The 27,530-nt window shown below is 49.4% G+C and overlaps 3 protein-coding genes across 3 annotated transcripts; all 3 read left to right on the top strand.

Moving 5' to 3' along the window:
- The first annotated feature begins 1,962 nt into the window (after window positions 1–1,962).
- On the top strand, window positions 1,963–6,895 carry LOC311193192 (pancreatic alpha-amylase-like). Its single transcript, XM_084265926.1, has 11 exons — window positions 1,963–2,042; window positions 2,637–2,852; window positions 3,441–3,587; window positions 3,784–3,981; window positions 4,667–4,897; window positions 5,172–5,305; window positions 5,390–5,512; window positions 5,628–5,727; window positions 5,947–6,068; window positions 6,181–6,306; window positions 6,586–6,895. Exons 2-11 carry the CDS (start codon window positions 2,685–2,687, stop codon window positions 6,773–6,775), a joined length of 1,539 nt encoding a protein of 512 aa, XP_084122052.1. The 5' UTR covers window positions 1,963–2,042; window positions 2,637–2,684; the 3' UTR covers window positions 6,776–6,895.
- A 5,288-nt stretch (window positions 6,896–12,183) lies between these two features.
- LOC311193340 (pancreatic alpha-amylase-like) lies at window positions 12,184–16,314 on the top strand (the record flags this gene model as incomplete). The annotated part of the gene is made up of 10 exons (XM_084266130.1): window positions 12,184–12,351; window positions 12,939–13,085; window positions 13,282–13,479; window positions 14,164–14,394; window positions 14,669–14,802; window positions 14,887–15,009; window positions 15,125–15,224; window positions 15,444–15,565; window positions 15,678–15,803; window positions 16,084–16,314. 10 exons carry the CDS (start codon window positions 12,184–12,186, stop codon window positions 16,271–16,273), a joined length of 1,539 nt encoding a protein of 512 aa, XP_084122256.1. The 3' UTR covers window positions 16,274–16,314.
- A 5,367-nt stretch (window positions 16,315–21,681) lies between these two features.
- On the top strand, window positions 21,682–25,893 carry LOC311193321 (pancreatic alpha-amylase-like; the record flags this gene model as incomplete). Its single annotated transcript, XM_084266107.1, has 10 exons — window positions 21,682–21,849; window positions 22,437–22,583; window positions 22,780–22,977; window positions 23,662–23,892; window positions 24,167–24,300; window positions 24,385–24,507; window positions 24,624–24,723; window positions 24,943–25,064; window positions 25,177–25,302; window positions 25,585–25,893. 10 exons carry the CDS (start codon window positions 21,682–21,684, stop codon window positions 25,772–25,774), a joined length of 1,539 nt encoding a protein of 512 aa, XP_084122233.1. The 3' UTR covers window positions 25,775–25,893.
- Between the last annotated feature and the right edge of the window lie 1,637 nt (window positions 25,894–27,530).

The following is a 27,530-nucleotide window of genomic DNA, read 5'->3' as shown; positions in this document are numbered from 1 at the left end:
ATGTGTCCTGGTTCTGGAGAGGCCAGAGTCAACCTCCCTAAGCAATCAGCCTGGGTGAGCTGAGTTAGCTTGGGCTGTTTCCACTCCACCTGACACCACTTCCCCATAAAAGCAGCTGGTTGGGGAGGGGAATGGGCTTGGTGCCTCCAGGACAGTCTGAGTGTGGCTGGGGCATTGGGTCAGTAGGGCCTTCCCACTGGGCAGCGCTCTGTAATCTTTGGGTCAGTAAGCTATTCTGTTGTCACTGGGTGTGAGTGTAATTGGCTGTTATTGTTCCACATACATGGTGATTTTTATCAGCATGGTGCCTTTATCCCGACCCACAGAGGCTCTGTCTGTTTCGCCTGCAGGAGTGAGCACGCGGCGTGTGGTGCTCAGCCGCTGGCAGGGGCTGAACCACCACAAGATGTTCAGCTTGTGCTGCTGCATAGCCTGTCACGTGAGGGCTGCCAGTCCCCTTGCCGGTGGGTTGGCCAGCTGTCGCATCAGGCTCTCCAGGATGGGCCTCCCTCTCTGTGTCTGACAGCAGTGTATTTCAGTGGGCAACACGAGTCACTGGAAACTAAATGCTGTGCAGTGCCATGCTGTCAAATCACTGGCACCCCCACGGGGATTGGTGACCTGACAAGTAACTGCAGGTACGTTTGGTTGCTCTCAGTAATACTGAGGGATGGGGGTGTGTCCGCGCTCACGATCTCACGACCACAAGGTCCAATCATCTTACTGTTAGTGAGTAGGCAAGGTCATTCACAGTAATTTACTATTTCATTGTTGTAGTGGAAAAAGTGACCTTTGATAAGGTCTGTGATATGAAAATGAACAGGTGGGCTAATGGGAGCTGCTTCTGCACTTTGTCCTTGAAGAGAAATCTTGGAAACAAGAAGGATGCATGTGACAACTTCAGTGGTGTGGCTGGTCTCAGATAGAACCCACTAGAGGCAGTTCAGGTACAAAGTGCACTGAAGTTTCCTTTTTTATTGGAGTAGATGTGCCATTTTTGTAGGCTTTTTTTCTCAGAGATATTCATCTGATGTCAGGGATTTTCTGGTCTTTGTATTCCCTCAGAGTGTTGTCAGACATTGTCAAGACTTTAGCTTACCTGTGGAGTTTTGGTGCTGAGACCTTGATCTTGTCAGTCAGTTCCAAATGAAGACCTGAAATTATGTCTGAAGGTGGCCTCTGTATCACGTGTCTTCACTCTTGAGAGTCTTCCAACGCAAGGAATTTCTTCTTGGCCTGCTCGCACAGTGTCTTCTGCTCAGACTGTGTGAGGAGCTGTCCCCAGTCTTCCCACTGCAGCTTGAGCTCCACCTCCACGCCCACAGCCAGGAGAGGCCAGGTTCTCCAGGATGGCCACCACCAGCAGCATCAACTTGGCCACTACCTTGTCATCATAGCGCCCCAAGAGCCGCTTGAACTTGCGGTAGATCACAGAATTATAGAATGTCCTGGGTTGGAAGGGACCCCAATGATGATAGATCTCCAACGCATCTGCCACAGGCAGGGCCACCAACCTCCAGGCCTGGATCTAAACAAGCTTACCCAGGGCCCCATCCAACGTGGCCTTGAACACCCCCAGGGACGGGGCACCCACCACCCCTCTGGGCAGCCTGTTAAAAAAGCAAATAAAAGACAGAAGGCTTCACAAATCTGTGTGTCACAGATGTAGCCCGCCAGCCCCAACACCTGCTCCGACATCAGGGCAGGGCCGAGGCCACGGGAATCTTCCTGCTACACCAGGCCCTCCATCAGCTCCATGGCTGCTGGCGTGCGCCTTCCCTTTCAGGGCCCGGCCGGGCAGCAGCAGCTCTGTGTGCTCCCCAGGCCGCTTCCTGCCCATGTGCTGGGGCCTCGCCTACAGTGTGGGTGACTGGTTGGTTCAGTTTAGTGTCAGGCAGCTGAAACTGATCTCCTCTCTTGTCTTATATCTGATTTGGGGTTTCATTTCTTGACCCAGATGAATGAGTGGTCATTGAAATGACAACTTTTTATGCAGAGTCTCTGTTAGAGGGGAAGAAGCAGCTCTGGCCACTTTCAGTCAGGTAAAGTAAGAGTTGCTCTGTGCAACCCTGTGAAGAAAACTGGTCCCATGGCCTAGCAGGGACTGTTAGGTGCTTGACTGATGCTTGAAAAACTGGAGACATCAAAAGGGGTCAGTGTCTAGTTGCCAGCATGATTCATCTGGTGGAGGCCTGCAGTGTATTGCTGATACATCTGCTGTTGACTGAGAGGGACTGATCAGGTATCCCAGTTGGAGATCTCACGACTCCTGAGAGCTAGGCACGTCTGAGTGCTGGCAAACTCATTCATTCTCCTACAGCTGTTGGATTTCCAGTTGTCTTTGAATAACCTCTCTTTCCTTTTGACTTCCGGAGCCTCTGTGTTATGTTATGGAATACTTTTGATAAAGTATCTTTGTTTACATGACTGGAAGTAGTACAATTCTGAACGTGGCTGCGCTGCTCGCAGAACTCCTGCATTAGGAGATGTGAAAGGGTATTTAATCTCCAGCTGTTTGGGAATCCAGGAAAAAGCAATGCAGAGGAATGATAGCAAGCTAGCTAGCCAAATAGCACCTGATAGCATTGGTCTGTGTGAATTTTAACAGCTGCAATAGGAATTGTGTCATCTTACAGGCGTATAAATTGTCAGTGGACAGAGCACAACCCTACATCGAAGGCACCATGCAAGTCCTCCTCCTACTCGCCGCTGTAGGGTTTTGCTGGGGCCAGTACAGCCCCAATACTCAGGCTGGGAGGACGTCTATCGTACACCTCTTTGAATGGCGCTGGGCCGATATTGCTCTGGAGTGTGAACGCTATTTAGGTCCTAATGGATTTGGAGGAGTTCAGGTAAGTTGTTTCCTGTGAGTAGGTAAGAAAATGGCATTGAAGCCTTTCATTAATACATCAAAATGCCTACATCAGAGACAACCGTCTCTAAGTAAATTTGGTGTTGGAAAGGGAGGGTGGAGAAGTGGGAAGTGCTGTTAGATGCAGCCCTAGAGCCCGCAGGGTCAGCAGATGAGATCGTGTCTCTAGCAGATGAGTTACGAAGGGGCATGCTTTCCCTTGAAATGCTTCTCCTGCAAAGCCAGGCTTTCCTTTTCACTTTATTCTGCTGGAGGCATGTAAGTGTGGAGTTTTGGCTTTCCTAAAGATGTCGTTATCCCAGGTAAAAATAATTCTTGTGGATTCAACCCTCCCATGCACAGGCCCATGCTGGACCCAGCAGCCCAGGGGAATGAGAAACCCCCTTCTTTCCTTGCCAGTCTACAAGACGGACACCTCAGAGACCCCAGCTTATGCTGCGAGAGAGATAGAGACTGGGTTGGGTGCCTGCCTGTGAGGGCAGAGGTGCTGAGTGCAGCAGATTTTGACCTTAGGAAGTTGCAATAAAACCAACTGATCACTTAGCAACGCTCATCATTTCATCTGCAGGTTTCACCTCCAAATGAAAATATTATCGTTACCAACCCGAACAGACCCTGGTGGGAAAGATACCAGCCCATCAGCTACAAGATTTGCAGCCGGTCAGGAAACGAAAATGAATTCAGAGACATGGTGACCAGATGCAACAACGTTGGAGTAAGTGCCTTGAAAAGCTGTATCTGATATAGCAAGAAGCGCTGTATCAACCCAGGGCAGTTACTGCTGCTGTCCTCTCATGACCTGAGGCTAAACTGGAGGGGCAAAAGAGCTCTCTCAGTGATGCGGTGAAGCTCTGGCTATCGCCTCAGCATCGTTACAGAACATTCTGAAAGGCACTTACTGTTTTTTTCAGGTTCGTATTTATGTGGATGCCGTCGTCAACCACATGTGTGGGTCTGGGGGTGGCTCAGGCACACATTCTACCTGTGGAAGCTCTTTTAATGCTGGCAACAGAGAATTTCCAGCTGTGCCGTACTCTGCCTGGGACTTCAACGATGGCAAATGTCAAACTGCAAGTGGAGAGATTGAAAATTACGGTGACATGTATCAGGTAACAGGCTGCAGAAACAGGGTTTTTTTTAAACCCGTTGGGTAAACATTACAGTGAGGACAAACAAAGGGAGTAGTTTCTCACAAGACCTGTGCTTGGTCACCTGACAAATGAATGCAGTACTGAACATAGGTATGGGAAAGGTACTGCTGGTAAAAATACTCCCAATACTGAGAAATCAGGAACGCTCCCCACCTGGTTCACGTGGGCATGGGCATGAGTTTGCTCCTGAGCTGGGCCCGGTGTACTGAGCTCAGCTGGTGAGCTCTTCTTACAGCTTGTAAACTCAGCTGATCTGGGCACGGAGCCCCGTGGAAAAATGACAGCAGTGTAAAGGGGTACCCTGGCTGAGCAAGTACTAGTTATTGGAAATGGATTGTGTGGCAGATCTTTCCAGAGTTGACTGCTCTTCCTGGGGCCACTTTGTAACAATACACTAGAGCGTTATATCTCGTCCTCAGTTCTGATGACATCTGTGCAGGGAGGGAATATCCTTCGCCAACTATCCTACCTTCAGTCTGGAGCGCTATAGGAAACGTAGGAAAGCCTTGGTGCAGGCTGTGGCATGCTTCTAGTCAAGTTAGATATCCAAACAGATTTTAGGGCTGGAGAGGTGAAGGTTTCATTGAAAGCTCTGTACAGACAGACCGATGAGACGAACTTTATTCTTATCTTCTTTGCCCAGGTCCGAGACTGCCGCTTGACTGGCCTTCTTGACCTGGCCCTGGAGAAGGACTATGTACGCACCAAAGTGGCTGAGTACATGAACAACCTCATTGATATTGGTGTGGCAGGCTTCCGAATTGATGCTTCCAAGCACATGTGGCCTGGGGACATAAAGGCCTTTCTGGACAAGCTGAATACTCTCAATACGCAGTGGTTTTCTGCCGGAACGAAACCTTTCATTTACCAGGAGGTAATCTACATGGGTCCTTCCTTTAGCTTTGGTTTCCATTTACCTGCCTCCTTCAGAGGAATGGTGGTAAAACGCCTTCATCCAACTTGACCCCAGAAAGAGCTAGGTGCGTGTGGGAGCAGGCCAGCCTTATTACACCGATTATGGATTGATCCACACAGCAGAATTAACTGCTTGCTCAGTGTCAAGCAAGCCCTAGTGTGAGGAATGTGAATTGCATGTTTTTGTCTCTGTGAGAAGAGAACTGATGCAGAGTTTGTCATTCATGTACCAGGTCATTGACTTGGGCGGAGAGCCGATCAAGGGCAGTGACTACTTTGGAAACGGCCGAGTGACAGAATTCAAATATGGTGCAAAGCTGGGCACAGTGATCCGCAAGTGGAATGGGGAGAAGATGGCCTACTTAAAGTAAGGGCGTGAAGGTGCTGCGCCTTGCCCAAGAGTCGGTGGATGGTCGACAGGGTAGCTTCAAGTCTTTGTGTTTTTGTCTAGGAACTGGGGAGAAGGCTGGGGCTTTGTGCCTACCGACAGAGCTCTGGTCTTTGTGGATAACCACGACAACCAGCGAGGGCACGGGGCCGGTGGAGCTTCCATTCTAACCTTCTGGGACGCCAGGTAAGGGATTGCTCCTGTCTGCCTGATGCTTCTACCTATATTGCTGGTTGCTCTGTCTGTTCTCTGGCATGGTTTCTCTTCTGGCGTCTCCTGACCTTTTTTTTCTAACAAACAGGCTCTATAAAATGGCCGTTGGCTTCATGCTTGCTCATCCGTATGGGTTCACGCGCGTGATGTCCAGTTACCGCTGGTCAAGAAACTTTGTAAACGGCCAGGTAAGCTTGTGCTGCTGAAGGGTCGATTCCTGGTGAATAATCAGAAGGAGCAGAGCAGAGCCAGGGAATCAGTCCACAGCCTTTACACTAGTGAAGCAATTTGTCTGCCCCATGATGGGTGTAGCAGAGAGAAACTTGTTGTTCCCCCTGGCTTTTCTCTGCAAGTCGTCTCTCTGCATATTCAGCAAGAAGCTGTAAACTGGACCTTTTCAATTACAGGACACCAATGACTGGATTGGACCACCCAGTAACTCGGATGGATCGACCAAGTCTGTCACAATCAACGCAGACACCACCTGTGGCAATGACTGGGTTTGTGAACATCGTTGGCGCCAAATAAAGTAGGACATCCTGTAGAAGAAAGTCCAGTCAAAGCAGTTGCTTTGGCTTGCTGTTGCCGGTGGCTTTAGAGCTGCAGCAGCCGCAGTGGCAGCCATTCCTTGCATGTTTCAGGAACATGGTTATCTTCCGTAACGTGGTGGACGGTCAGCCTTTCTCCAACTGGTGGGACAACGACAGCAATCAAGTAGCTTTTGGCCGCGGTGATAAAGGCTTCATCGTTTTCAATAACGATGACTGGTAAGTCAGTGGGGGTGCCGGGGTGCCCAGAGAGAAACGTGGTGTCCCTCATCAGTGCTTCTTATGGGAAGGGGAATGTCCTCTTCTCCTGATGGGAGCGATGGGTACACCCAAACCAGAGACATTCCATTGCCTGCCCGCCCTAGTGAGCTGGATTGAGAGAGGGAAGTGTCAATATTCCCCATGCTACAGCAGTGTGAGGTTCAAACACCCTGTGCCCCATTTGAAATGCCCGTTTAGGAAGCAGTGGGTAAATCGCATTCCCTTATTTTCCCGTAGGAACATGGATGTCACCTTGCAAACGGGACTGCCTGCTGGAACCTACTGTGATGTTATTTCTGGACAAAAGGAGGGCAGCCAATGCACTGGAAAACAGGTGTATGTTTCTGGGGACGGATATGCTAATTTCCAGATCAGTAACAGTGCTGAAGACCCGTTCGTTGCAATTCACGTTAACGCCAAGTTGTAACTCGGCAGAAACGTCCCTCTGCGTTTGGTCTGCGCAACTGCTGTTCCCTCCCCCCCTTAGGCAACTCCCTGTGATTCGAGCATGAGCGATTCCCTGTACCTAGTGACTAATAAATGGCAATCAAACTGAAGAGTGATGGCTTCTCCCTAAATGAACTGGATGGTAACTTTATCACGTCATTAGCAGTGGCAACGCAGGCGTGGGGTGGAAGGCAACGCAGCACTCCCTTTCCCAATCCCAGAATCATGGGAGAAAGTAAAATAAACAGAAATCACCAGCCAACAGCTGGGCAAGTTGAAATGCGATATTTCCATGGCCACTACGTTCGCACACACCTGTACCCCAGAGCAGCCACGCTGAGGGCAGTCGGCTACGAGCAGGGCCTACGCACACAGACAGTTTATCTGGCTGTCACGACCAACCACACCTGGGGTCTGGGCCAGCAGAGAATGCTGGGCTGTGCCATCAGTTCAATCAGGCCATGCCATGAGTTGAGGCAGCAGGTTGCCTGGTTCACAGTCAGCCTGTGCCTGTGAAAACAAACCCACGATCTTCCCGTGTCAGCTCCAGCGGGTTGCTGCACACGAGCATCCACCGGGGCTGCTGCAAAGGTGTCCGAGAAGCGTGCTGCACTTCCCAGCAGTGCTTAGGCCTCGTGGCAGTGGCTGAAGCATAGAGTGTTCTTGTCCGTGTGCCCAAGGGTGTCTAGCGTGGCAGTCGTGGTGTGGGAGGAAGGGCCCAGGTAGTGTCCCTGGCCCAGAGGCTGGACCCAGCGCCCATCTCCCTTGCGGGCCGTGGGCAGCACCTCCCGGCTGAGGGCAGGGGGCTTGCTGTCAAAACGCAGCCCCTGGACCTGCTCACCCAAGCAGGGTCAAAGACTGGGAGAGCAGGTGGCAGGTTGTGAAGAGCCATTGCCAATGTGTCCTTTGTGACCAGGGAAGAAAAGGATGGGTTCACATCCAAGTGCTTTCAAAACTATATCCCAAGCAATACTATAAAATATAAATGACAAACATTATTAATTTCTTTCAAATGATACATTCTGCATGGCTTCAGATTTTTACCCTGTGTATTTAGCACTGTTTCTTGCAGAATTTTTTATCACTTGGTTTATCCGTACTTAGAAGTATGCACAAAGAATCAGATGGTTGTAGTCTCAGAAGGTACCGGTTGTGTGAAAGCTCACAGTTTATGGGGCTGACTGGACTCTAGGCAATAGGCTTTTTTCTGATTATATTTTTTTTTCCACTGTAAATCTCAGTAAATGACCACCTTTTTAGCCTACATAAGTTTGTTCTCACTTTTCAGTTTTCCAAAAGCACTTTGAAGCTGAATTGCGGTGCAATGTATGAGGTTGCCTTCTCAGAGCATGGCTGTCATGGTCCATATGTAGCAGTCACTAAGAGGTTAATGGAGCTTAGCAAGTAACTGGATAAAAGGCACAAATAATTGTCTTATTCTACTCTAATATTTTCTTCTATAAATTCAAAGGAATTTTGTAAATTTCTTCATGCAAACTGTGGTAGCAAATGATGGGGTCACATCTGTGTTGTGCTAGAACGTCTCTGAAGTCAGGCTTCAGGAAAGTTGCTCTGAAAGCACGCGATCTCCCGCAGTGTGCCATGGAGGCAGAACGCTGGCACCTGATTGTTTCTAATCCAGCCGATGAATATATCTCTGTGGGGGAAACTGGCATGATTTTTGTAGGTCCTACAGCTATGACAGCTTAGTGTTCTCTTGTACTGGCTCCTCCTCTGCTTCTCTGAAGCTAGTGTTTGCCATCCTTCCTGGGATTTGCAGTGCATGCACTCTGGCAGATACCACTGAAATTTGGGAACTGCTTCTCTCCTGAGAGGAGGACAACCTCAACTTTGTAACATGTTACGATACTCACCTGGCTGGTGAGCAGCATTGACTGTAAACGTGTTCTCATGGAGGTATTTTAGGTGTTTATTTTTTGGAGGGTTTTTTTTTTTTGGTTTTATTTTTGTAAGATGTGTCCTGGTTCTGGAGAGGCCAGAGTCAACCTCCCCAAGCAATCAGCCTGGGTGAGCTGAGTTAGCTGGGGCTGTTTGCACTCCACCTGACACCACTTCCCCATAAAAGCAGCTGGTTGGGGAGGGGAATGGGCTTGGTGCCTCCAGGACAGTCTGAGTGTGGCTGTGGCATTGGGTGAGTAGGGCCTTCCCACTGGGCAGCGCTCTGTAATCTTTGGGTCAGTAAGGTATTCTGTGTTGTCACCGGGTGTGAGTGTAATTGGCTGTTATTGTTCTACATTCATGGTGATTTTTGTCAGCAGACTGTCCTTATCCCAACCGACGGAGGCTCTGTCTGTTTCTCCTGCAGGAGTGAGCACGCGGCGTGTGGTGCTCAGCCGCTGGCTGGGGCTGAACCACCACAAGATGTTCAGCTTGTGCTGCTGCACAGCCTGTCACGTGAGGGCTGCCAGTCCCTTTGCCGGTGGGTTGGCCAGCTGCCGCATCAGGCTCTCCAGGATGGGCCTCCCTCTCTGTGTCTGACAGCAGTGTATTTCAGTGGGCAACACGAGTCACTGGAAACTAAATGCTGTGCAGTGCCATGCTGTCAAATCACTGGCACCCCCACGGGGATCGGTGACCTGACAAGTAACTGCAGGTACGTTTGGTTGCTCTCAGTAATACTGAGGGATGGGGGTGTGTCCGCGCTCACGATCTCACGACCACAAGGTCCAATCATCTTACTGTTAGTGAGTAGGCAAGGTCATTCACAGTAATTTACTATTTCATTGTTGTAGTGGAAAAAGTGACCTTTGATAAGGTCTGTGATATGAAAATGAACAGGTGGGCTAATGGGAGCTGCTTCTGCACTTTGTCCTTGAAGAGAAATCTTGGAAACAAGAAGGATGCATGTGACAACTTCAGTGCTGTGGCTGGTCTCAGAAAGAACCCACTAGAAGCAGTTCAGGTACAAAGTGCACTGAAGTTTCCTTTTTTATTGGAGTAGATGTGCCATTTTTGTAGGCTTGCTTTGTTTTTTTTTTCTCAGAGATATTCATCTGATGTCAGGGATTTTCTGGTCTTTGTATTCCCTCAGAGTGTTGTCAGACATTGTCAAGACTTTAGCTTACCTGTGGAGTTTTGGTGCTGAGACCTTGATCTTGTCAGTCAGTTCCAAATGAAGACCTGAAATTATTGTCAGAATGTGGCCTCTGTATCACGTTCAAAAGCTTTGTTCTTTATGCCTTTGGTAGGAGTGCTGGAAACCTTCTATCCACTGAGGTCTTTATCCGTATCCAACTCTGGAGCTGACTCAATGATTACCTGGACTTGAGATTCTTCTTCATTTTCATTTCCACCAGTAGACACATTTCTGGTCTCCTGAGCTGCTTGTACTTCAGTATTGTTGCTTACCTCCAGATTCTTATCCAGCATATCTGTGCCCTTTGCAAGTCCCGCAACATCATCATTTGAGGTGTTTCAGCAGGCAGTACAGGTGCATCTGAAGCAGCTACGGATGCTGCAGTAGTAGAGCTTGAGTCTGCCTGGCTGACATCAAAGAGCTCATCCTTCAGGCTTGTTTGGGACCATGGCTGGCTTAGCTCATGAAACTCCCAGTGCTCTGACCCAGGCGTTTCCCCTGCTTCTCTCTGAGTTTGAGGCATAAGTAGTGCAAGTGCTGGAGGTAACGGGAAGGTGCCCAGAGATATTGGATGCTCCTTTCTAATTCTACTGTGCCTTGTGGATTCCAGCTGGTACCTCTGTTAGCTGACGAAGTCTGGTTCTTCCAAGTGCTCCATAGAATTGTGAATCATCTGTGTCTTGAATGAAGTGCATTGTATTATCTCTTGTGTTCTGCCTCCCTCTCCTTGAGTCTGCTAATTTGATCAGCATAGGTGTTTGCTTTTAGTTCAAGCTGTCGAGTTTGTGATTGCGGCGCTTCCGCTCTGGTCTGCAAGTCCTTCTTCTCTTGTTCTTGAGAGTCTTCCAACTCAAGGAATTTCTTCTTGGCCTGCTCACGCAGTGTCTTCCGCTCAGACTGTGTGAGGAGCTGTCCCCAGTCTTCCCACTGCAGCTTGAGCTCCGCCTCCACGCCCACAGCCAGGAGAGGCCAGGTTCTCCAGGATGGCCACCACCAGCAGCATCAACTTGGCCACTACCTTGTCATCATAGCGCCCCAGGAGCCGCTTGAACTTGCGGTAGATCATAGAATTATAGAATCATAGAATGTCCTGGGTTGGAAGGGACCTCATTGATCGTAGATATCCAACCCCCCCGACACAGGCAGGGCCACCAACCTCCAGGCCTAGATCTACACAAGGTTGCCCAGGGCCCCATCCAACGTGGCCTTGAACACCCCCAGGGACGGGGCACCCACCACCCCTCTGGGCAGCCTGTTAAAAAAACAAATTAAACACGGAAGGCTTCACGAATCTGTGTGTCACAGATGTAGCCCGCCAGCCCCAACACCTGCTCCGACATCAGGGCAGGGCCGAGGCCACGGGAGTCTTCCTGCTACACCAGGCCCGCCATCAGCTCCATGGCTGCTGGCGTGCGCCTTCCCTCTCGGGGCCCGGCCGGGCAGCAGCAGCTCTGTGTGCTCCCTGCCCATGCGCTGGGGCCTCGCCTGCAGTGTGGGTGACTGGTTGGTTCAGTTTTGTGTCAGGCAGCTGAAACTGATCCCCCCTCTTGTCTTATATCTGATTTGGGGTTTCTTTTCTTGACCCAGATGACTCAGTGGTCATTGAAATGACAACTTTTTACGCAGAGTCTCTGTTCGAGGGGAAGAAGCAGCTCTGGCCACTTTCAGTCAGGTAAAGTAAGAGTTGCTGTGTGCAACCCTGTGAAGAAAACTGGTAACGGCGCCTAGCAGGGACTGTTAGGTGCTTGACTGATGCTAGAAAAAGTGGAGACATCAAAAGGGGTCAGTTTCTAGTTGCCAGCATGATTCATCTGGTGGAGGCCTGCAGTGTATTGCTGATATATCTGCTGCTGACTGAGAGGGGCTCTCACGACTCCTGAGAGCTAGGCACGTCTGAGTGCTGGCAAACTCGTTCATTCTCCTACAGCTGTTGGATTTCCAGTTGTCTTTGAATAACCTCTCTTTCCTTTTGACTTCCGGAGCCTCTGTGTTATGTTATGGAATACTTTTGATAAAGTATCTTTGTTTACATGACTGGAAGTAGTACAATTCTGAACGTGGGTGCGCTGCTCGCAGAACTCCTGCATTAGGAGATGTGAAAGGGTATTTAATCTCCAGCTGTTTGGGAATCCAGGAAAAAGCAATGCAGAGGAATGATAGCAAGCTAGCTAGCCAAATAGCACCTGATAGCATTGGTCTGTGTGAATTTTAACAGCTGCAATAGGAATTGTGTCATCTTACAGGCATATAAATTGTCAGTGGACAGAGCACAACCCTACATCGAAGGCACCATGCAAGTCCTCCTCCTACTCGCCGCTGTAGGGTTTTGCTGGGGCCAGTACAGCCCCAATACTCAGGCTGGGAGGACGTCTATCGTACACCTCTTTGAATGGCGCTGGGCCGATATTGCTCTGGAGTGTGAACGCTATTTAGGTCCTAATGGATTTGGAGGAGTTCAGGTAAGTTGTTTCCTGTGAGTAGGTAAGAGAATGGCATTGAAGCCTTTCATTAATACATCAAAATGCCTACATCAGAGACAACCGTCTCTAAGTAAATTTGGTGTTGGAAAGGGAGGGTGGAGAAGTGGGAAGTGCTGTTAGATGCAGCCCTAGATCCCGCAGGGTCAGCAGATGAGATCGTGTCTCTAGCAGATGAGTTACGAAGGGGCATGCTTTCCCCTGAAATGCTTCTCCTGCAAAGCCAGGCTTTCCTCTTCACTTTGTTTTGATGGAGGCAGGTAAGTGTGGAGTTTTGGCTTTCCTAAAGATGTCGTTATCCCAGGTAAAAATAATTCTTGTGGATTCAACCCTCCCATGCACAGGCCCATGCTGCACCCGAGCAGCCCAGGGGAACGAGAAACCCTCTTCTTTCCTTGCCAGTCTACAAGACGGACACCTCAGAGACCCCAGCTTATGCTGTGGGAGAGAGAGACTGGGTTGGGTGCCTGCCTGTGAGGGCAGAGGTGCTGAGTGCAGCAGATTTTGCCTTTAGGAAGTTTCAAGAAAGCCAACTGATTTCTTAGCAACGCTCATCATTTCATCTGCAGGTTTCACCTCCAAATGAAAATATTATCGTTACCAACCCGAACAGACCCTGGTGGGAAAGATACCAGCCCATCAGCTACAAGATTTGCAGCCGGTCAGGAAACGAAAATGAATTCAGAGACATGGTGACCAGATGCAACAACGTTGGAGTAAGTGCCTTGAAAAGCTGTATCTGATATGGCAAGGAGCGCTGTATCAGCTCAGGGCAGTTACTGCTGCTGTCCTCTCATGACCTGAGGCTAAACTGGAGGGGCAAAAGAGCTCTCTCAGTGATGCGGTGAAGCTCTGGCTATCGCCTCAGCATCGTTACAGAACATTCTGAAAGGCACTTACTGTTTTTTTCAGGTTCGTATTTATGTGGATGCCGTCGTCAACCACATGTGTGGGTCTGGGGGTGGCTCAGGCACACATTCTACCTGTGGAAGCTCTTTTAATGCTGGCAACAGAGAATTTCCAGCTGTGCCGTACTCTGCCTGGGACTTCAACGATGGCAAATGTCAAACTGCAAGTGGAGAGATTGAAAATTACGGTGACATGTATCAGGTAACAGTCTGCAGAAACAGGGTTTTTTTAAACCCGTTGGGTAAACATTACAGTGAGGACAAACAAAGGGAGTAGTTTCTCACAAGACCTGTGCTTGGTCACCTGACAAATGAATGCAGTACTGAACATAGGTATGGGAAAGGTACTTCTGGTAAAAATACTCCCAATACTGAGAAATCAGGAACGCTCCCCACCTGGTTCACGCGGGCATGGGCATGAGTTTGCTCCTGAGCTGGGCCCGGTGTACTGAGCTCAGCTGGTGAGCTCTTCTTACAGCTTGTAAACTCAGCTGATCTGGGCACGGAGCCCCTTGGAAAAATGACAGCAGTGTAAAGGGGTACCCTGGCTGAGCAACTACTAGTTTTTGGAAATGCAATGTGTGGCAGATCTTTCCAGAGTTGACTGCTCTTCCTGGGGCCACTTTGTAACAATACACTAGAGCGTTATTTCTCGTCCTCAGTTCTGATGACATCTGTGCAGGGAGGGAATATGCTTCGCCAACTATCCTACCTTCAGTCTGGAGCGCTATAGGAAACGTAGGAAAGCCTTGGTGCAGGCTGTGGCATGCTTGTAGTCAAGTTAGATATCCAAACAGATTTTAGGGCTGGAGAGGTGAAGGTTTCATTGAAAGCTCTGTACAGACAGACTGATGAGACGAACTTTATTCTTATCTTCTTTGCCCAGGTCCGAGACTGCCGCTTGACTGGCCTTCTTGACCTGGCCCTGGAGAAGGACTATGTACGCACCAAAGTGGCTGAGTACATGAACAACCTCATTGATATTGGTGTGGCAGGCTTCCGAATTGATGCTTCCAAGCACATGTGGCCTGGGGACATAAAGGCCTTTCTGGACAAGCTGAATACTCTCAATACGCAGTGGTTTTCTGCCGGAACGAAACCTTTCATTTACCAGGAGGTAATCTACATGGGTTCTTCCTTTAGCTTTGGTTTCCATTTACCTGCCTCCTTCAGAGGAATGGTGGTAAAACGCCTTCATCCAACTTGACCCCAGAAAGAGCTAGGTGCGTGTTGGAGCAGGCCAGCCATATTACACCGATTATGGGTTGATCCACACAGCAGAATTAACCGCTTGCTCAGTGTCAAGCAAGCCCTAGTGTGAGGAATGTGAATTGCATGTTTTTGTCTCTGTGAGAAGAGAACTGATGCAGAGTTTGTCATTGATGTACCAGGTCATTGACTTGGGCGGAGAGCCGATCAAGGGCAGTGACTACTTTGGAAACGGCCGAGTGACAGAATTCAAATATGGTGCAAAGCTGGGGACAGTGATCCGCAAGTGGAATGGGGAGAAGATGGCCTACTTAAAGTAAGGGCGTGAAGGTGCTGCGCCTTGCCCGAGAGGCGGTGGATGGTCGACAGGGTAGCTTCAAGTCTTTGTGTTTTTGGCTAGGAACTGGGGAGAAGGCTGGGGCTTTGTGCCTACCGACAGAGCTCTGGTCTTTGTGGATAACCACGACAACCAGCGAGGGCACGGGGCCGGTGGAGCTTCCATTCTAACCTTCTGGGACGCCAGGTAAGGGATTGCTCCTGTCTGCCTGATGCTTCTACCTATATTGCTGGTTGCTCTGTCTGTTCTCTGGCATGGTTTCTCTTCTGGCGTCTCCTGACCTTTTTTTTCTAACAAACAGGCTCTATAAAATGGCCGTTGGCTTCATGCTTGCTCATCCGTATGGGTTCACGCGCGTGATGTCCAGTTACCGCTGGTCAAGAAACTTTGTAAACGGCCAGGTAAGCTTGTGCTGCTGAAGGGTCGATTCCTGGTGAATAATCAGAAGGAGCAGAGCAGAGCCAGGGAATCAGTCCACAGCCTTTACACTAGTGAAGCAATTTGTCTGCCCCATGATGGGTGTAGCAGAGAGAAACTTGTTGTTCCCCCTGGCTTTTCTCTGCAAGTCGTCTCTCTGCATTTTCAGCAAGAAGCTGTAAACTGGACCTTTTCAATTACAGGACACCAATGACTGGATTGGACCACCCAGTAACTCGGATGGATCGACCAAGTCTGTCACAATCAATGCAGACACCACCTGTGGCAACGACTGGGTTTGTGAACATCGTTGGCGCCAAATAAAGTAGGACATCCTGTAGAAGAAAGTCCAGTCAAAGCAGTTGCTTTGGCTTGCTGTTGCCGGTGGCTTTAGAGCTGCGGCAGCCGCAGTGGCAGCCGTTCCTTGCGTGTTTCAGGAACATGGTTATTTTCCGTAACGTGGTGGACGGTCAGCCTTTCTCCAACTGGTGGGACAACGACAGCAATCAAGTAGCTTTTGGCCGCGGTGATAAAGGCTTCATCGTTTTCAATAACGATGACTGGTAAGTCAGTGGGGGTGCCGGGGTGCCCAGAGAGAAACGCGGTGTCCCTCATCAGTGCTTCTTATGGGAAGGGGAATGTCCTCTTCTCCTGATGGGAGCGATGGGTACACCCCGAGCCAGAGAAATTCCATTGCCTGCCCGCCCTAGTGAGCTGGATTGAGAGAGGGAAGTGTCAATATTCCCCATGCTACAGCAGTGTGAGGTTCAAATACCCTCTGCCCCGTTTGAAATGCCCGTTTAGGAAGCAGTGGGTAAATCGCATTCCCTTATTTTCCCGTAGGAACATGGATGTCACCTTGCAAACGGGACTGCCTGCTGGAACCTACTGTGATGTTATTTCTGGACAAAAGGAGGGCAGCCAATGCACTGGAAAACAGGTGTATGTTTCTGGGGACGGATATGCTAATTTCCAGATCAGTAACAGTGCTGAAGACCCGTTCGTTGCAATTCACGTTAACGCCAAGTTGTAACTCGGCAGAAACGTCCCTCTGCGTTTGGTCTGCGCAACTGCTGTTCCCTCCCCACTTAGGCAACTCCCTGTGATTCGAGCATGAGCTATTCCCTGTATCTAGTGACTAATAAATGGCAATCAAACTGAAGAGTGATGGCTTCTCCCTAAATGAACTGGATGGTAACTTTATCACGTCATTAGCAGTGGCAACGCAGGTGTGGGGTGGAAGGCAACGCAGCACTCCCTTTCCCAATCCCAGAATCATGGGAGAAAGTAAAATAAACAGAAATCACCAGCCAACACCTGGGCAAGTTGAAATGCGATATTGCCATGGCCACTACGTTCGCACACACCTGTACCCCAGAGCAGCCACGCTGAGGGCAGTCGGCTACGAGCAGGGCCTACGCACACAGACAGTTTATCTGGCTGTCGCGACCAACCACACCTGGGGTCTGGGCCAGCAGAGAATGCTGGGCTGTGCCATCAGTTCAATCAGGCCATGCCATGAGTTGAGGCAGCAGGTTGCCTGGTTCACAGTCAGGCCTGTGCCTGTGAAAACAAACCCACGATCTTCCCGTGTCAGCTCCAGCGGGTTGCTGCACACGAGCATCCACCGGGGCTGCTGCAAAGGTGTCCGAGAAGCGTGCTGCACTTCCCAGCAGTGCTTAGGCCTCGTGGCAGTGGCTGAAGCACAGCGTGTTCTTGTCTGTGTGCCCAAGAGTGTCTGGCGTGGCAGTCGTGGTGTGGGAGGAAGGGCCCAGGTAGTGTCCCTGGCCCAGAGGCTGGACCCAGCGCCCGTCTCCCTTGCTTGCCGTTGCCAGCATCACCCAGCTGAGGGCAGGGGCCTTGCTGTCAAAACGCAGCCGCTGGACCTGCTCACCCAAGCAGGGTCAAAGACTGGGAGAGCAGGTGGCAGGTTGTGAAGAGCCATTACCAACCTGTCCTTTGTGACCAGGGAAGAAAAGGATGGGTTCACATCCAAGTTCTTTCTTCTCCAAGCAATACTATAAAATATATATGTACAAACATTATTAACTTCTTTCAAATGATACATTCTGCATGGCTTCAGATTTTTACCCTGTGCATTTAGCACAATTTTTTGCAGAATTTTTTATCACTTGGTTTATCCGTACTTAGAAGTATGCACAAAGAATCAGATGGTTGTAGTCTCAGAAGGTACCCGTAGAGTGAATGGTCACAGTTTATGGGACTGACTTGACTCTAGACAATAGGTTTTTTTCTGATTATATTTTTTTTCCACTGTAAATCTCAGTAAATGACCAGCTTTTTAGCCTACGTAATTTTGTTCTCACTTTTCAGTTTTCCAAAAGCATTTTGAACCTGAATTCCTGTGCAATGTATGAGGCTGCCTTCTCAGAGCATGGCTGTTATGGTCAGTGAGTAGCAGTCACTAAGAGGTTAATGGAGCTTAGCAAGTAACTGGATAAAAGGCAGTAATAATTGTCTTATTCTACACTAATCTTTTCTTCTATAAATTCAAAGGAATTTTGTAAATTTCTTCATGCAAACTGTGGTAGCAAATGATGGGGTCACATCCGTGTTGTGCTAGAACGTCTCTGAAGTCAGGCTTCAGGAAAGTTGCTCTGAAAGCACGCGATCTCCCGCAGTGTGCCATGGAGGCAGAACGCTGGCACCTGATTGTTTCTAATCCAGCCGATGAATATATCTCTGTGGGGGAAACTGGCATGATTTTTGTAGGTCCTACAGCTATGACAGCTTAGTGTTCTCTTGTACTGGCTCCTCCTCTGCTTCTCTGAAGCTAGTGTTTGCCATCCTTCCTGGGATTTGCAGTGCCTGTAGTCTGGCAGATACCACTGAAATTTGGGAACTGCTTCTCTCCTGAGAGGAGGACAACCTCAAATTTGGAACATGTTACGATACTCACCTGGCTGGTGAGCAGCATTGACTGTAAACGTGTTCTCATGGAGGTATTTTAGGTATTGACTTTTTGGTGTAGTTTTTTTTGGTTTTATTTTTGTAAGATGTGTCCTGGTTCTGGAGAGGCCAGAGTCAACCTCCCTAAGCAATCAGCCTGGGTGAGCTGAGTTAGCTTGGGCTGTTTCCACTCCACCTGACACCACTTCCCCATAAAAGCAGCTGGTTGGGGAGGGGAATGGGCTTGGTGCCTCCAGGACAGTCTGAGTGTGGCTGGGGCATTGGGTCAGTAGGGCCTTCCCACTGGGCAGTGCTCTGTAATCTTTGGGTCAGTAAGGTATTCTGTGTTGTCACCGGGTGTGAGTGTAATTGGCTGTTATTGTTCCACATTCATGGTGATTTTTGTCAGCATGGTGCCTTTATCCCGACCCACAGAGGCTCTGTCTGTTTCGCCTGCAGGAGTGAGTACGCGGCGTGTGGTGCTCAGCCGCTGGCTGGGGCTGAACCACCACAAGATGTTCAGCTTGTGCTGCTGCATAGCCTGTCACGTGAGGGCTGCCAGTCCCCTTGCCGGTGGGTTGGCCAGCTGTCGCATCAGGCTCTCCAGGATGGGCCTCCCTCTCTGTGTCTGACAGCAGTGTATTTCAGTGGGCAACACGAGTCACTGGAAACTAAATGCTGTGCAGTGCCATGCTGTCAAATCACTGGCACCCCCACGGGGAATGGTGACCTGACAAGTAACTGCAGGTACGTTTGGTTGCTCTCAGTAATACTGAGGGATGGGGGTGTGTCCGCGCTCACGATCTCACGACCACAAGGTCCAATCATCTTACTGTTAGTGAGTAGGCAAGGTCATTCACAGTAATTTACTATTTCATTGTTGTAGTGGAAAAAGTGACCTTTGATAAGGTCTGTGATATGAAAATGAACAGGTGGGCTAATGGGAGCTGCTTCTGCACTTTGTCCTTGAAGAGAAATCTTGGAAACAAGAAGGATGCATGTGACAACTTCAGTGCTGTGGCTGGTCTCAGAAAGAACCCACTAGAGGCAGTTCAGGTGCAAAGTGCACTGAAGTTTCTTTTTTTTATTCTTGGAGTAGATGTGCCATTTTTGTAGGCATTCGTTTTTTTTCTCAGAGATATTCATCTGATATCAGGGATTTTCTGGTCTTTGTATTCCCTCAGAGTGTTGTCAGACATTGTCTGACTTTGGCTTACCTGTGGAGTTTTGGTGCTGAGACCTTGATCTTGTCAGTCAGTTCCAAATGAAGACCTGAAATTATGTCAGAAGGTGGCCTCTGTATCATGGTCAAAAGCTTTGTTCTTTATGCCTTTGGTAGGAGTGCTGGAAACCTTCTATCCACTGAGGTCTTTATCCGTATCCAACTCTGGAGCTGACTCAATGATTACCTGGACTTGAGATTCTTCTTCATTTTCATTTCCACCAGTAGACACATTTCTGGTCTCCTGAGCTGCTTGTACTTCAGTATTGTTGCTTACCTCCAGCTTCTTATCCAGCATATCTGTGCCCTTTGCAAGTCCCACAACATCCTCCTTTTGAGGTGTTTCAGCAGGCAGTACAGGTGCATCTGAAGCAGCTACGGATGCTGCAGTAGTAGAGCTTGAGTCTGCCTGGCTGACACCAGAGAGCTCATCCTTCAGGCTTGTTTGGGACCATGGCTGGCTTAGCTCATGAAACTCCCAGTGCTCTGACCCAGGCGTTTCCCCTGCTTCTCTCTGAGTTTGAGGCATAAGTAGTGCAAGTGCTGGAGGTAACGGGAAGGTGCCCAGAGATATTGGACGCTCCTTTCCAATTCTACTGTGCCTTGTGGATTCCAGCTGGTACCTCTGTTAGCTGACGAAGTCTGGTTCTTCCAAGTGCTCCATAGAATTGTGAATCATCTGTGTCTTGAATGAAGTGCATTGTATTATCTCTTGTGTTCTGCCTCCCTCTCCTCGAGTCTGCTAATTTGATCAGCATAGCTGTTTGTTTTTAGTTCAAGCTGTCGAGTTTGTGATTGCGGCGCTTCCGCTCTGGTCTGCAAGTCCTTCTTCTCTTGTTCTTGAGAGTCTTCCAACGCAAGGAATTTCTTCTTGGCCTGCTCGCACAGTGTCTTCTGCTCAGACTGTGTGAGGAGCTGTCCCCAGTCTTCCCACTGCAGCTTGAGCTCCGCCTCCATGCCCACAGCCAGGAGAGGCCAGGTTCTCCAGGATGGCCACCACCAGCAGCATCAACTTGGCCACTACCTTGTCATCATAGCGCCCCAGGAGCCGCTTGAACTTGCGGTAGATCATAGAATTATAGAATCATAGAATGTCCTGGGTTGGAAGGGACCCCAGGGATGATAGATCTCCAACCTCCCTGCCACAGGCAGGGCCACCAACCTCCAGGCCTAGATCTACACAAGGTTGCCCAGGGCCCCATCCAACGTGGCCTTGAACACCCCCAGGGACGGGGCACCCACCACCCCTCTGGGCAGCCTGTTAAAAAAACAAATTAAACACGGAAGGCTTCACAAATCTGTGTGTCACAGATGTAGCCCGCCAGCCCCAACACCTGCTCCGACATCAGGGCAGGGCCGAGGCCCCAGGAGTCTTCCTGCTACACCAGGCCCGCCATCAGCTCCATGGCTGCTGGCGTGCGCCTTCCCTCTCGGGGCCCGGCCGGGCAGCAGCAGCTCTGTGTGCTCCCCAGGCCGCTTCCTGCCCATGCGCTGGGGCCTCGCCTGCAGTGTGGGTGACTGGTTGGTTCAGTTTTGTGTCAGGCAGCTGAAACTGATCCCCCCTCTTGTCTTATATCTGATTTGGGGTTTCTTTTCTTGACCCAGATGACTCAGTGGTCATTGAAATGACAACTTTTTATGCAGAGTCTCTGTTAGAGGGGAAGAAGCAGCTCTGGCCACTTTCATTCAGGTAAAGTAAGAGTTGCTCTGTGCAACCCTGTGAAGAAAACTGGTAACGGCGCCTAGCAGGGACTGTTAGGTGCTAGACAGATGCTAGAAAAACTGGAGACATCAAAAGGGGTCAGTTTCTAGTTGCCAGCATGATTCATCTGGTGGAGGCCTGCAGTGTATTGCTGATATATCTGCTGCTGACTGAGAGGGGCTCTCACGACTCCTGAGAGCTAGGCACGTCTGAGTGCTGGCAAACTCGTTCATTCTCCTACAGCTGTTGGATTTCCAGTTGTCTTTGAATAACCTCTCTTTCCTTTTGACTTCCGGAGCCTCTGTGTTATGTTATGGAATACTTTTGATAAAGTATCTTTGTTTACATGACTGGAAGTAGTACAATTCTGAACGTGGGTGCGCTGCTCGCAGAACTCCTGCATTAGGAGATGTGAAAGGGTATTTAATCTCCAGCTGTTTGGGAATCCAGGAAAAAGCAATGCAGAGGAATGATAGCAAGCTAGCTAGCCAAATAGCACCTGATAGCATTGGTCTGTGTGAATTTTAACAGCTGCAATAGGAATTGTGTCATCTTACAGGCGTATAAATTGTCAGTGGACAGAGCACAACCCTACATCGAAGGCACCATGCAAGTCCTCCTCCTACTCGCCGCTGTAGGGTTTTGCTGGGGCCAGTACAGCCCCAATACTCAGGCTGGGAGGACGTCTATCGTACACCTCTTTGAATGGCGCTGGGCCGATATTGCTCTGGAGTGTGAACGCTATTTAGGTCCTAATGGATTTGGAGGAGTTCAGGTAAGTTGTTTCCTGTGAGTAGGTAAGAAAATGGCATTGAAGCCTTTCATTAATACATCAAAATGCCTACATCAGAGACAACCGTCTCTAAGTAAATTTGGTGTTGGAAAGGGAGGGTGGAGAAGTGGGAAGTGCTGTTAGATACAGCCCTAGAGCCCGCAGGGTCAGCAGATGAGATCGTGTCTCTAGCAGATGAGTTACGAAGGGGCATGCTTTCCCCTGAAATGCTTCTCCCGCAAAGCCAGGCTTTCCTCTTCACTTTGTTCTGATGGAGGCATGTAAGTGTGGAGTTTTGGCTTTCCTAAAGATGTCGTTATCCAAGGTAAAACTAATTCTTGTGGATTCAACCCTGCCCTGCACAGGCCCATGCTGGACCCAGGCAGCCCAGGGGAACGAGAAACCCCCTTCTTTCCTTGCCAGTCTACAAGACGGACACCTCAGAGACCCCAGCTTATGCTGCGGGAGAGAGAGACTGGGTTGGGTGCCTGCCTGTGAGGGCAGAGGTGCTGAGTGCAGCAGATTTTGCCTTTAGGAAGTTTCAAGAAAGCCAACTGATTTCTTAGCAACGCTCATCATTTCATCTGCAGGTTTCACCTCCAAATGAAAATATTATCGTTACCAACCCGAACAGACCCTGGTGGGAAAGATACCAGCCCATCAGCTACAAGATTTGCAGCCGGTCAGGAAACGAAAATGAATTCAGAGACATGGTGACCAGATGCAACAATGTTGGAGTAAGTGCCTTGAAAAGCTGTATCTGATATAGCAAGAAGCGCTGTATCAGCCCAGGGCAGTTACTGCTGCTGTCCTCTCATGACCTGAGGCTAAACTGGAGGGGCAAAAGAGCTCTCTCAGTGATGCGGTGAAGCTCTGGCTATCGCCTCAGCATCGTTACAGAACATTCTGAAAGGCACTTACTGTTTTTTTCAGGTTCGTATTTATGTGGATGCCGTCGTCAACCACATGTGTGGGTCTGGGGGTGGCTCAGGCACACATTCTACCTGTGGAAGCTCTTTTAATGCTGGCAACAGAGAATTTCCAGCTGTGCCGTACTCTGCCTGGGACTTCAACGATGGCAAATGTCAAACTGCAAGTGGAGAGATTGAAAATTACGGTGACATGTATCAGGTAACAGTCTGCAGAAACAGGGTTTTTTTAAACCCGTTGGGTAAACATTACAGTGAGGACAAACAAAGGGAGTAGTTTCTCACAAGACCTGTGCTTGGTCACCTGACAAATGAATGCAGTACTGAACATAGGTATGGGAAAGGTACTGCTGGTAAAAATACTCCCAATACTGAGAAATCAGGAACGCTCCCCACCTGGTTCACGTGGGCATGGGCATGAGTTTGCTCCTGAGCTGGGCCCGGTGTACTGAGCTCAGCTGGTGAGCTCTTCTTATAGCTTGTAAACTCAGCTGATCTGGGCACGGAGCCCCGTGGAAAAATGACAGCAGTGTAAAGGGGTACCCTGGCTGAGCAACTACTAGTTTTTGGAAATGCAATGTGTGGCAGATCTTTCCAGAGTTGACTGCTCTTCCTGGGGCCACTTTGTAACAATACACTAGAGCGTTATTTCTCGTCCTCAGTTCTGATGACATGTGTGCAGGGAGGGAATATCCTTCGCCAACTATCCTACCTTCAGTCTGGAGCGCTATAGGAAACGTAGCAAAGCCTTGGTGCAGGCTGTGGCATGCTTCTAGTCAAGTTAGATATCCAAACAGATTTTAGGGCTGGAGAGGTGAAGGTTTCATTGAAAGCTCTGTACAGACAGACTGATGAGACGAAATTTATTCTTATCTTCTTTGCCCAGGTCCGAGACTGCCGCTTGACTGGCCTTCTTGACCTGGCCCTGGAGAAGGACTATGTACGCACCAAAGTGGCTGAGTACATGAACAACCTCATTGATATTGGTGTGGCAGGCTTCCGAATTGATGCTTCCAAGCACATGTGGCCTGGGGACATAAAGGCCTTTCTGGACAAGCTGAATACTCTCAATACGCAGTGGTTTTCTGCCGGAACAAAACCTTTCATTTACCAGGAGGTAATCTACATGGGTTCTTCCTTTAGCTTTGGTTTCCATTTACCTGCCTCCTTCAGAGGAATGGTGGTAAAACGCCTTCATCCAACTTGACCCCAGAAAGAGCTAGGTGCGTGTTGGAGCAGGCCAGCCTTATTACACCGATTATGGGTTGATCCACACAGCAGAATTAACCGCTTGCTCAGTGTCAAGCAAGCCCTAGTGTGAGGAATGTGAATTGCATGTTTTTGTCTCTGTGAGAAGAGAACTGATGCAGAGTTTGTCATTCATGTACCAGGTCATTGACTTGGGCGGAGAGCCGATCAAGGGCAGTGACTACTTTGGAAACGGCCGAGTGACAGAATTCAAATATGGTGCAAAGCTGGGGACAGTGATCCGCAAGTGGAATGGGGAGAAGATGGCCTACTTAAAGTAAGGGCGTGAAGGTGCTGCGCCTTGCCCGAGAGCCGGTGGATGGTTGACAGGGTAGCTTCAAGTCTTTGTGTTTTTGGCTAGGAACTGGGGAGAAGGCTGGGGCTTTGTGCCTACCGACAGAGCTCTGGTCTTTGTGGATAACCACGACAACCAGCGAGGGCACGGGGCCGGTGGAGCTTCCATTCTAACCTTCTGGGACGCCAGGTAAGGGATTGCTCCTGTATGCCTGATGCTTCTACCTATATTGCTGGTTGCTCTGTCTGTTCTCTGGCATGGTTTCTCTTCTGGCATCTCCTGACCTTTTTTTTCCTAACAAACAGGCTCTATAAAATGGCCGTTGGCTTCATGCTTGCTCATCCGTATGGGTTCACGCGCGTGATGTCCAGTTACCGCTGGTCAAGAAACTTTGTAAACGGCCAGGTAAGCTTGTGCTGCTGAAGGGTCGATTCCTGGTGAATAATCAGAAGGAGCAGAGCAGAGCCAGGGAATCAGTCCACAGCCTTTACACTAGTGAAGCAATTTGTCTGCCCCATGATGGGTGTAGCAGAGAGAAACTTGTTGTTCCCCCTGGCTTTTCTCTGCAAGTCGTCTCTCTGCATATTCAGCAAGAAGCTGTAAACTGGACCTTTTCAATTACAGGACACCAATGACTGGATTGGACCACCCAGTAACTCGGATGGATCGACCAAGTCTGTCACAATCAACGCAGACACCACCTGTGGCAACGACTGGGTTTGTGAACATCGTTGGCGCCAAATAAAGTAGGACATCCTGTAGAAGAAAGTCCAGTCAAAGCAGTTGCTTTGGCTTGCTGTTGCCGGTGGCTTTAGAGCTGCGGCAGCCGCAGTGGCAGCCATTCCTTGCGTGTTTCAGGAACATGGTTATCTTCCGTAACGTGGTGGACGGTCAGCCTTTCTCCAACTGGTGGGACAACGACAGCAATCAAGTAGCTTTTGGCCGCGGTGATAAAGGCTTCATTGTTTTCAATAATGATGACTGGTAAGTCAGTGGGGGTCAGTGGGGGTGCCCAGAGAGAAACGTGGTGTCCCTCATCAGTGCTTCTTATGGGAAGGGGAATGTCCTCTTCTCCCAATGGGAGCGATGGGTACACCCTGAGCCAGAGACATTCCATTGCCTGCCCGCCCTAGTGAGCTGGATTGATAGAGGGAAGTGTCAATATTCCCCATGCTACAGCAGTGTGAGGTTCAAACACCCTGTGCCCCGTTTGAAATGCCCGTTTAGGAAGCAGTGGGTAAATCGCATTCCCTTATTTTCACGTAGGAACATGGATGTCACCTTGCAAACGGGACTGCCTGCTGGAACCTACTGTGATGTTATTTCTGGACAAAAGGAGGGCAGCCAATGCACTGGAAAACAGGTGTATGTTTCTGGGGACGGATATGCTAATTTCCAGATCAGTAACAGTGCTGAAGACCCGTTCGTTGCAATTCACGTTAACGCCAAGTTGTAACTCGGCAGAAACGTCCCTCTGCGTTTGGTCTGCGCAATTGCTGTTCCCCCCCTTAGGCAACTCCCTGTGATTCGAGCATGAGCGATTCCCTGTATCTAGTGACTAATAAATGGCAATCAAACTGAAGAGTGATGGCTTCTCCCTAAATGAACTGGATGGTAACTTTATCACGTCATTAGCAGTGGCAACGCAGGTGTGGGGTGGAAGGCAACGCAGCACTCCCTTTCCCAATCCCAGAATCATGGGAGAAAGTAAAATAAACAGAAATCACCAGCCAACACCTGGGCAAGTTGAAATGCGATATTGCCATGGCCACTACGTTCGCACACACCTGTACCCCAGAGCAGCCACGCTGAGGGCAGTCGGCTACGAGCAGGGCCTACGCACACAGACAGTTTATCTGGCTGTCGCGACCAACCACACCTGGGGTCTGGGCCAGCAGAGAATGCTGGGCTGTGCCATCAGTTTAATCAGGCCATGCCATGAGTTGAGGCAGCAGGTTGCCTGGTTCACAGTCAGCCTGTGCCTGTGAAAACAAACCCACGATCTTCCCGTGTCAGCTCCAGCGGGTTGCTGCACACGAGCATCCACCGGGGCTGCTGCAAAGGTGTCTGAGAAGCGTGCTGCACTTCCCAGCAGTGCTTAGGCCTCGTGGCAGTGGCTGAAGCACAGCGTGTTCTTGTCCGTGTGCCCAAGGGTGTCTAGCGTGGCAGTCGTGGTGTGGGAGGAAGGGCCCAGGTAGTGTCCCTGGCCCAGAGGCTGGACCCAGCGCCCATCTCCCTTGTGGGCCGTGGGCAGCACCTCCCGGCTGAGGGCAGGGGGCTTGCTGTCAAAACGCAGCCCCTGGACCTGCTCACCCAAGCAGGGTCAAAGACTGGGAGAGCAGGTGGCAGGTTGTGAAGAGCCATTGCCAATGTGTCCTTTGTGACCAGGGAAGAAAAGGATGGGTTCACATCCAAGTGCTTTCAAAACTATATCCCAAGCAATACTATAAAATATAAATGACAAACATTATTAATTTCTTTCAAATGATACATTCTGCATGGCTTCAGATTTTTACCCTGTGCATTTAGCACTGTTTCTTGCAGAATTTTTTATCACTTGGTTTATCCGTACTTAGAAGTATGCACAAAGAATCAGATGGTTGTAGTCTCAGAAGGTACCCGTAGAGTGAATGGTCACAGTTTATGGGGCAGACTGGACTCTAGGCAATAGTTTTTTTTCTGATTATATTTTTTTTTCCACTGTAAATCTCAGTAAATGACCAGCTTTTTAGCCTACATAAGTTTGTTCTCACTTTTCAGTTTTCCAAAAGCATTTTGAAGCTGAATTGCTGTGCAATGTATGAGGCTGCCTTCTCAGAGCATGGCTGTCATGGTCCATATGTAGCAGTCACTAAGAGGTTAATGGAGCTTAGCAAGTAACTGGATAAAAGGCAGTAATAATTGTCTTATTCTACACTAATCTTTTCTTCTATAAATTCAAAGGAATTTTGTAAATTTCTTCATGCAAACTATGGTAGCAAATGATGGGGTCACATCTGTGTTGTGCTAGAACGTCTCTGAAGTCAGGCTTCAGGAAAGTTGCTCTGAAAGCACGCGATCTCCCGCAGTGTGCCATGGAGGCAGAACGCTGGCACCTGATTGTTTCTAATCCAGCCGATGAATACATCTCTGTGGGGGAAACTGACATGATTTTTGTAGGTCCTACAGCTATGACAGCTTAGTGTTCTCTTGTACTGGCTCCTCCTCTGCTT

This window comes from Gallinula chloropus, assembly GCF_964237585.1.
Source record: "Gallinula chloropus genome assembly, chromosome: 6".
NCBI lineage: Eukaryota > Metazoa > Chordata > Aves > Gruiformes > Rallidae > Gallinula > Gallinula chloropus.
The sequence above is the reverse complement of the archived record's forward strand: the minus strand, read 5'-3'. Positions and strand labels throughout refer to the sequence as shown.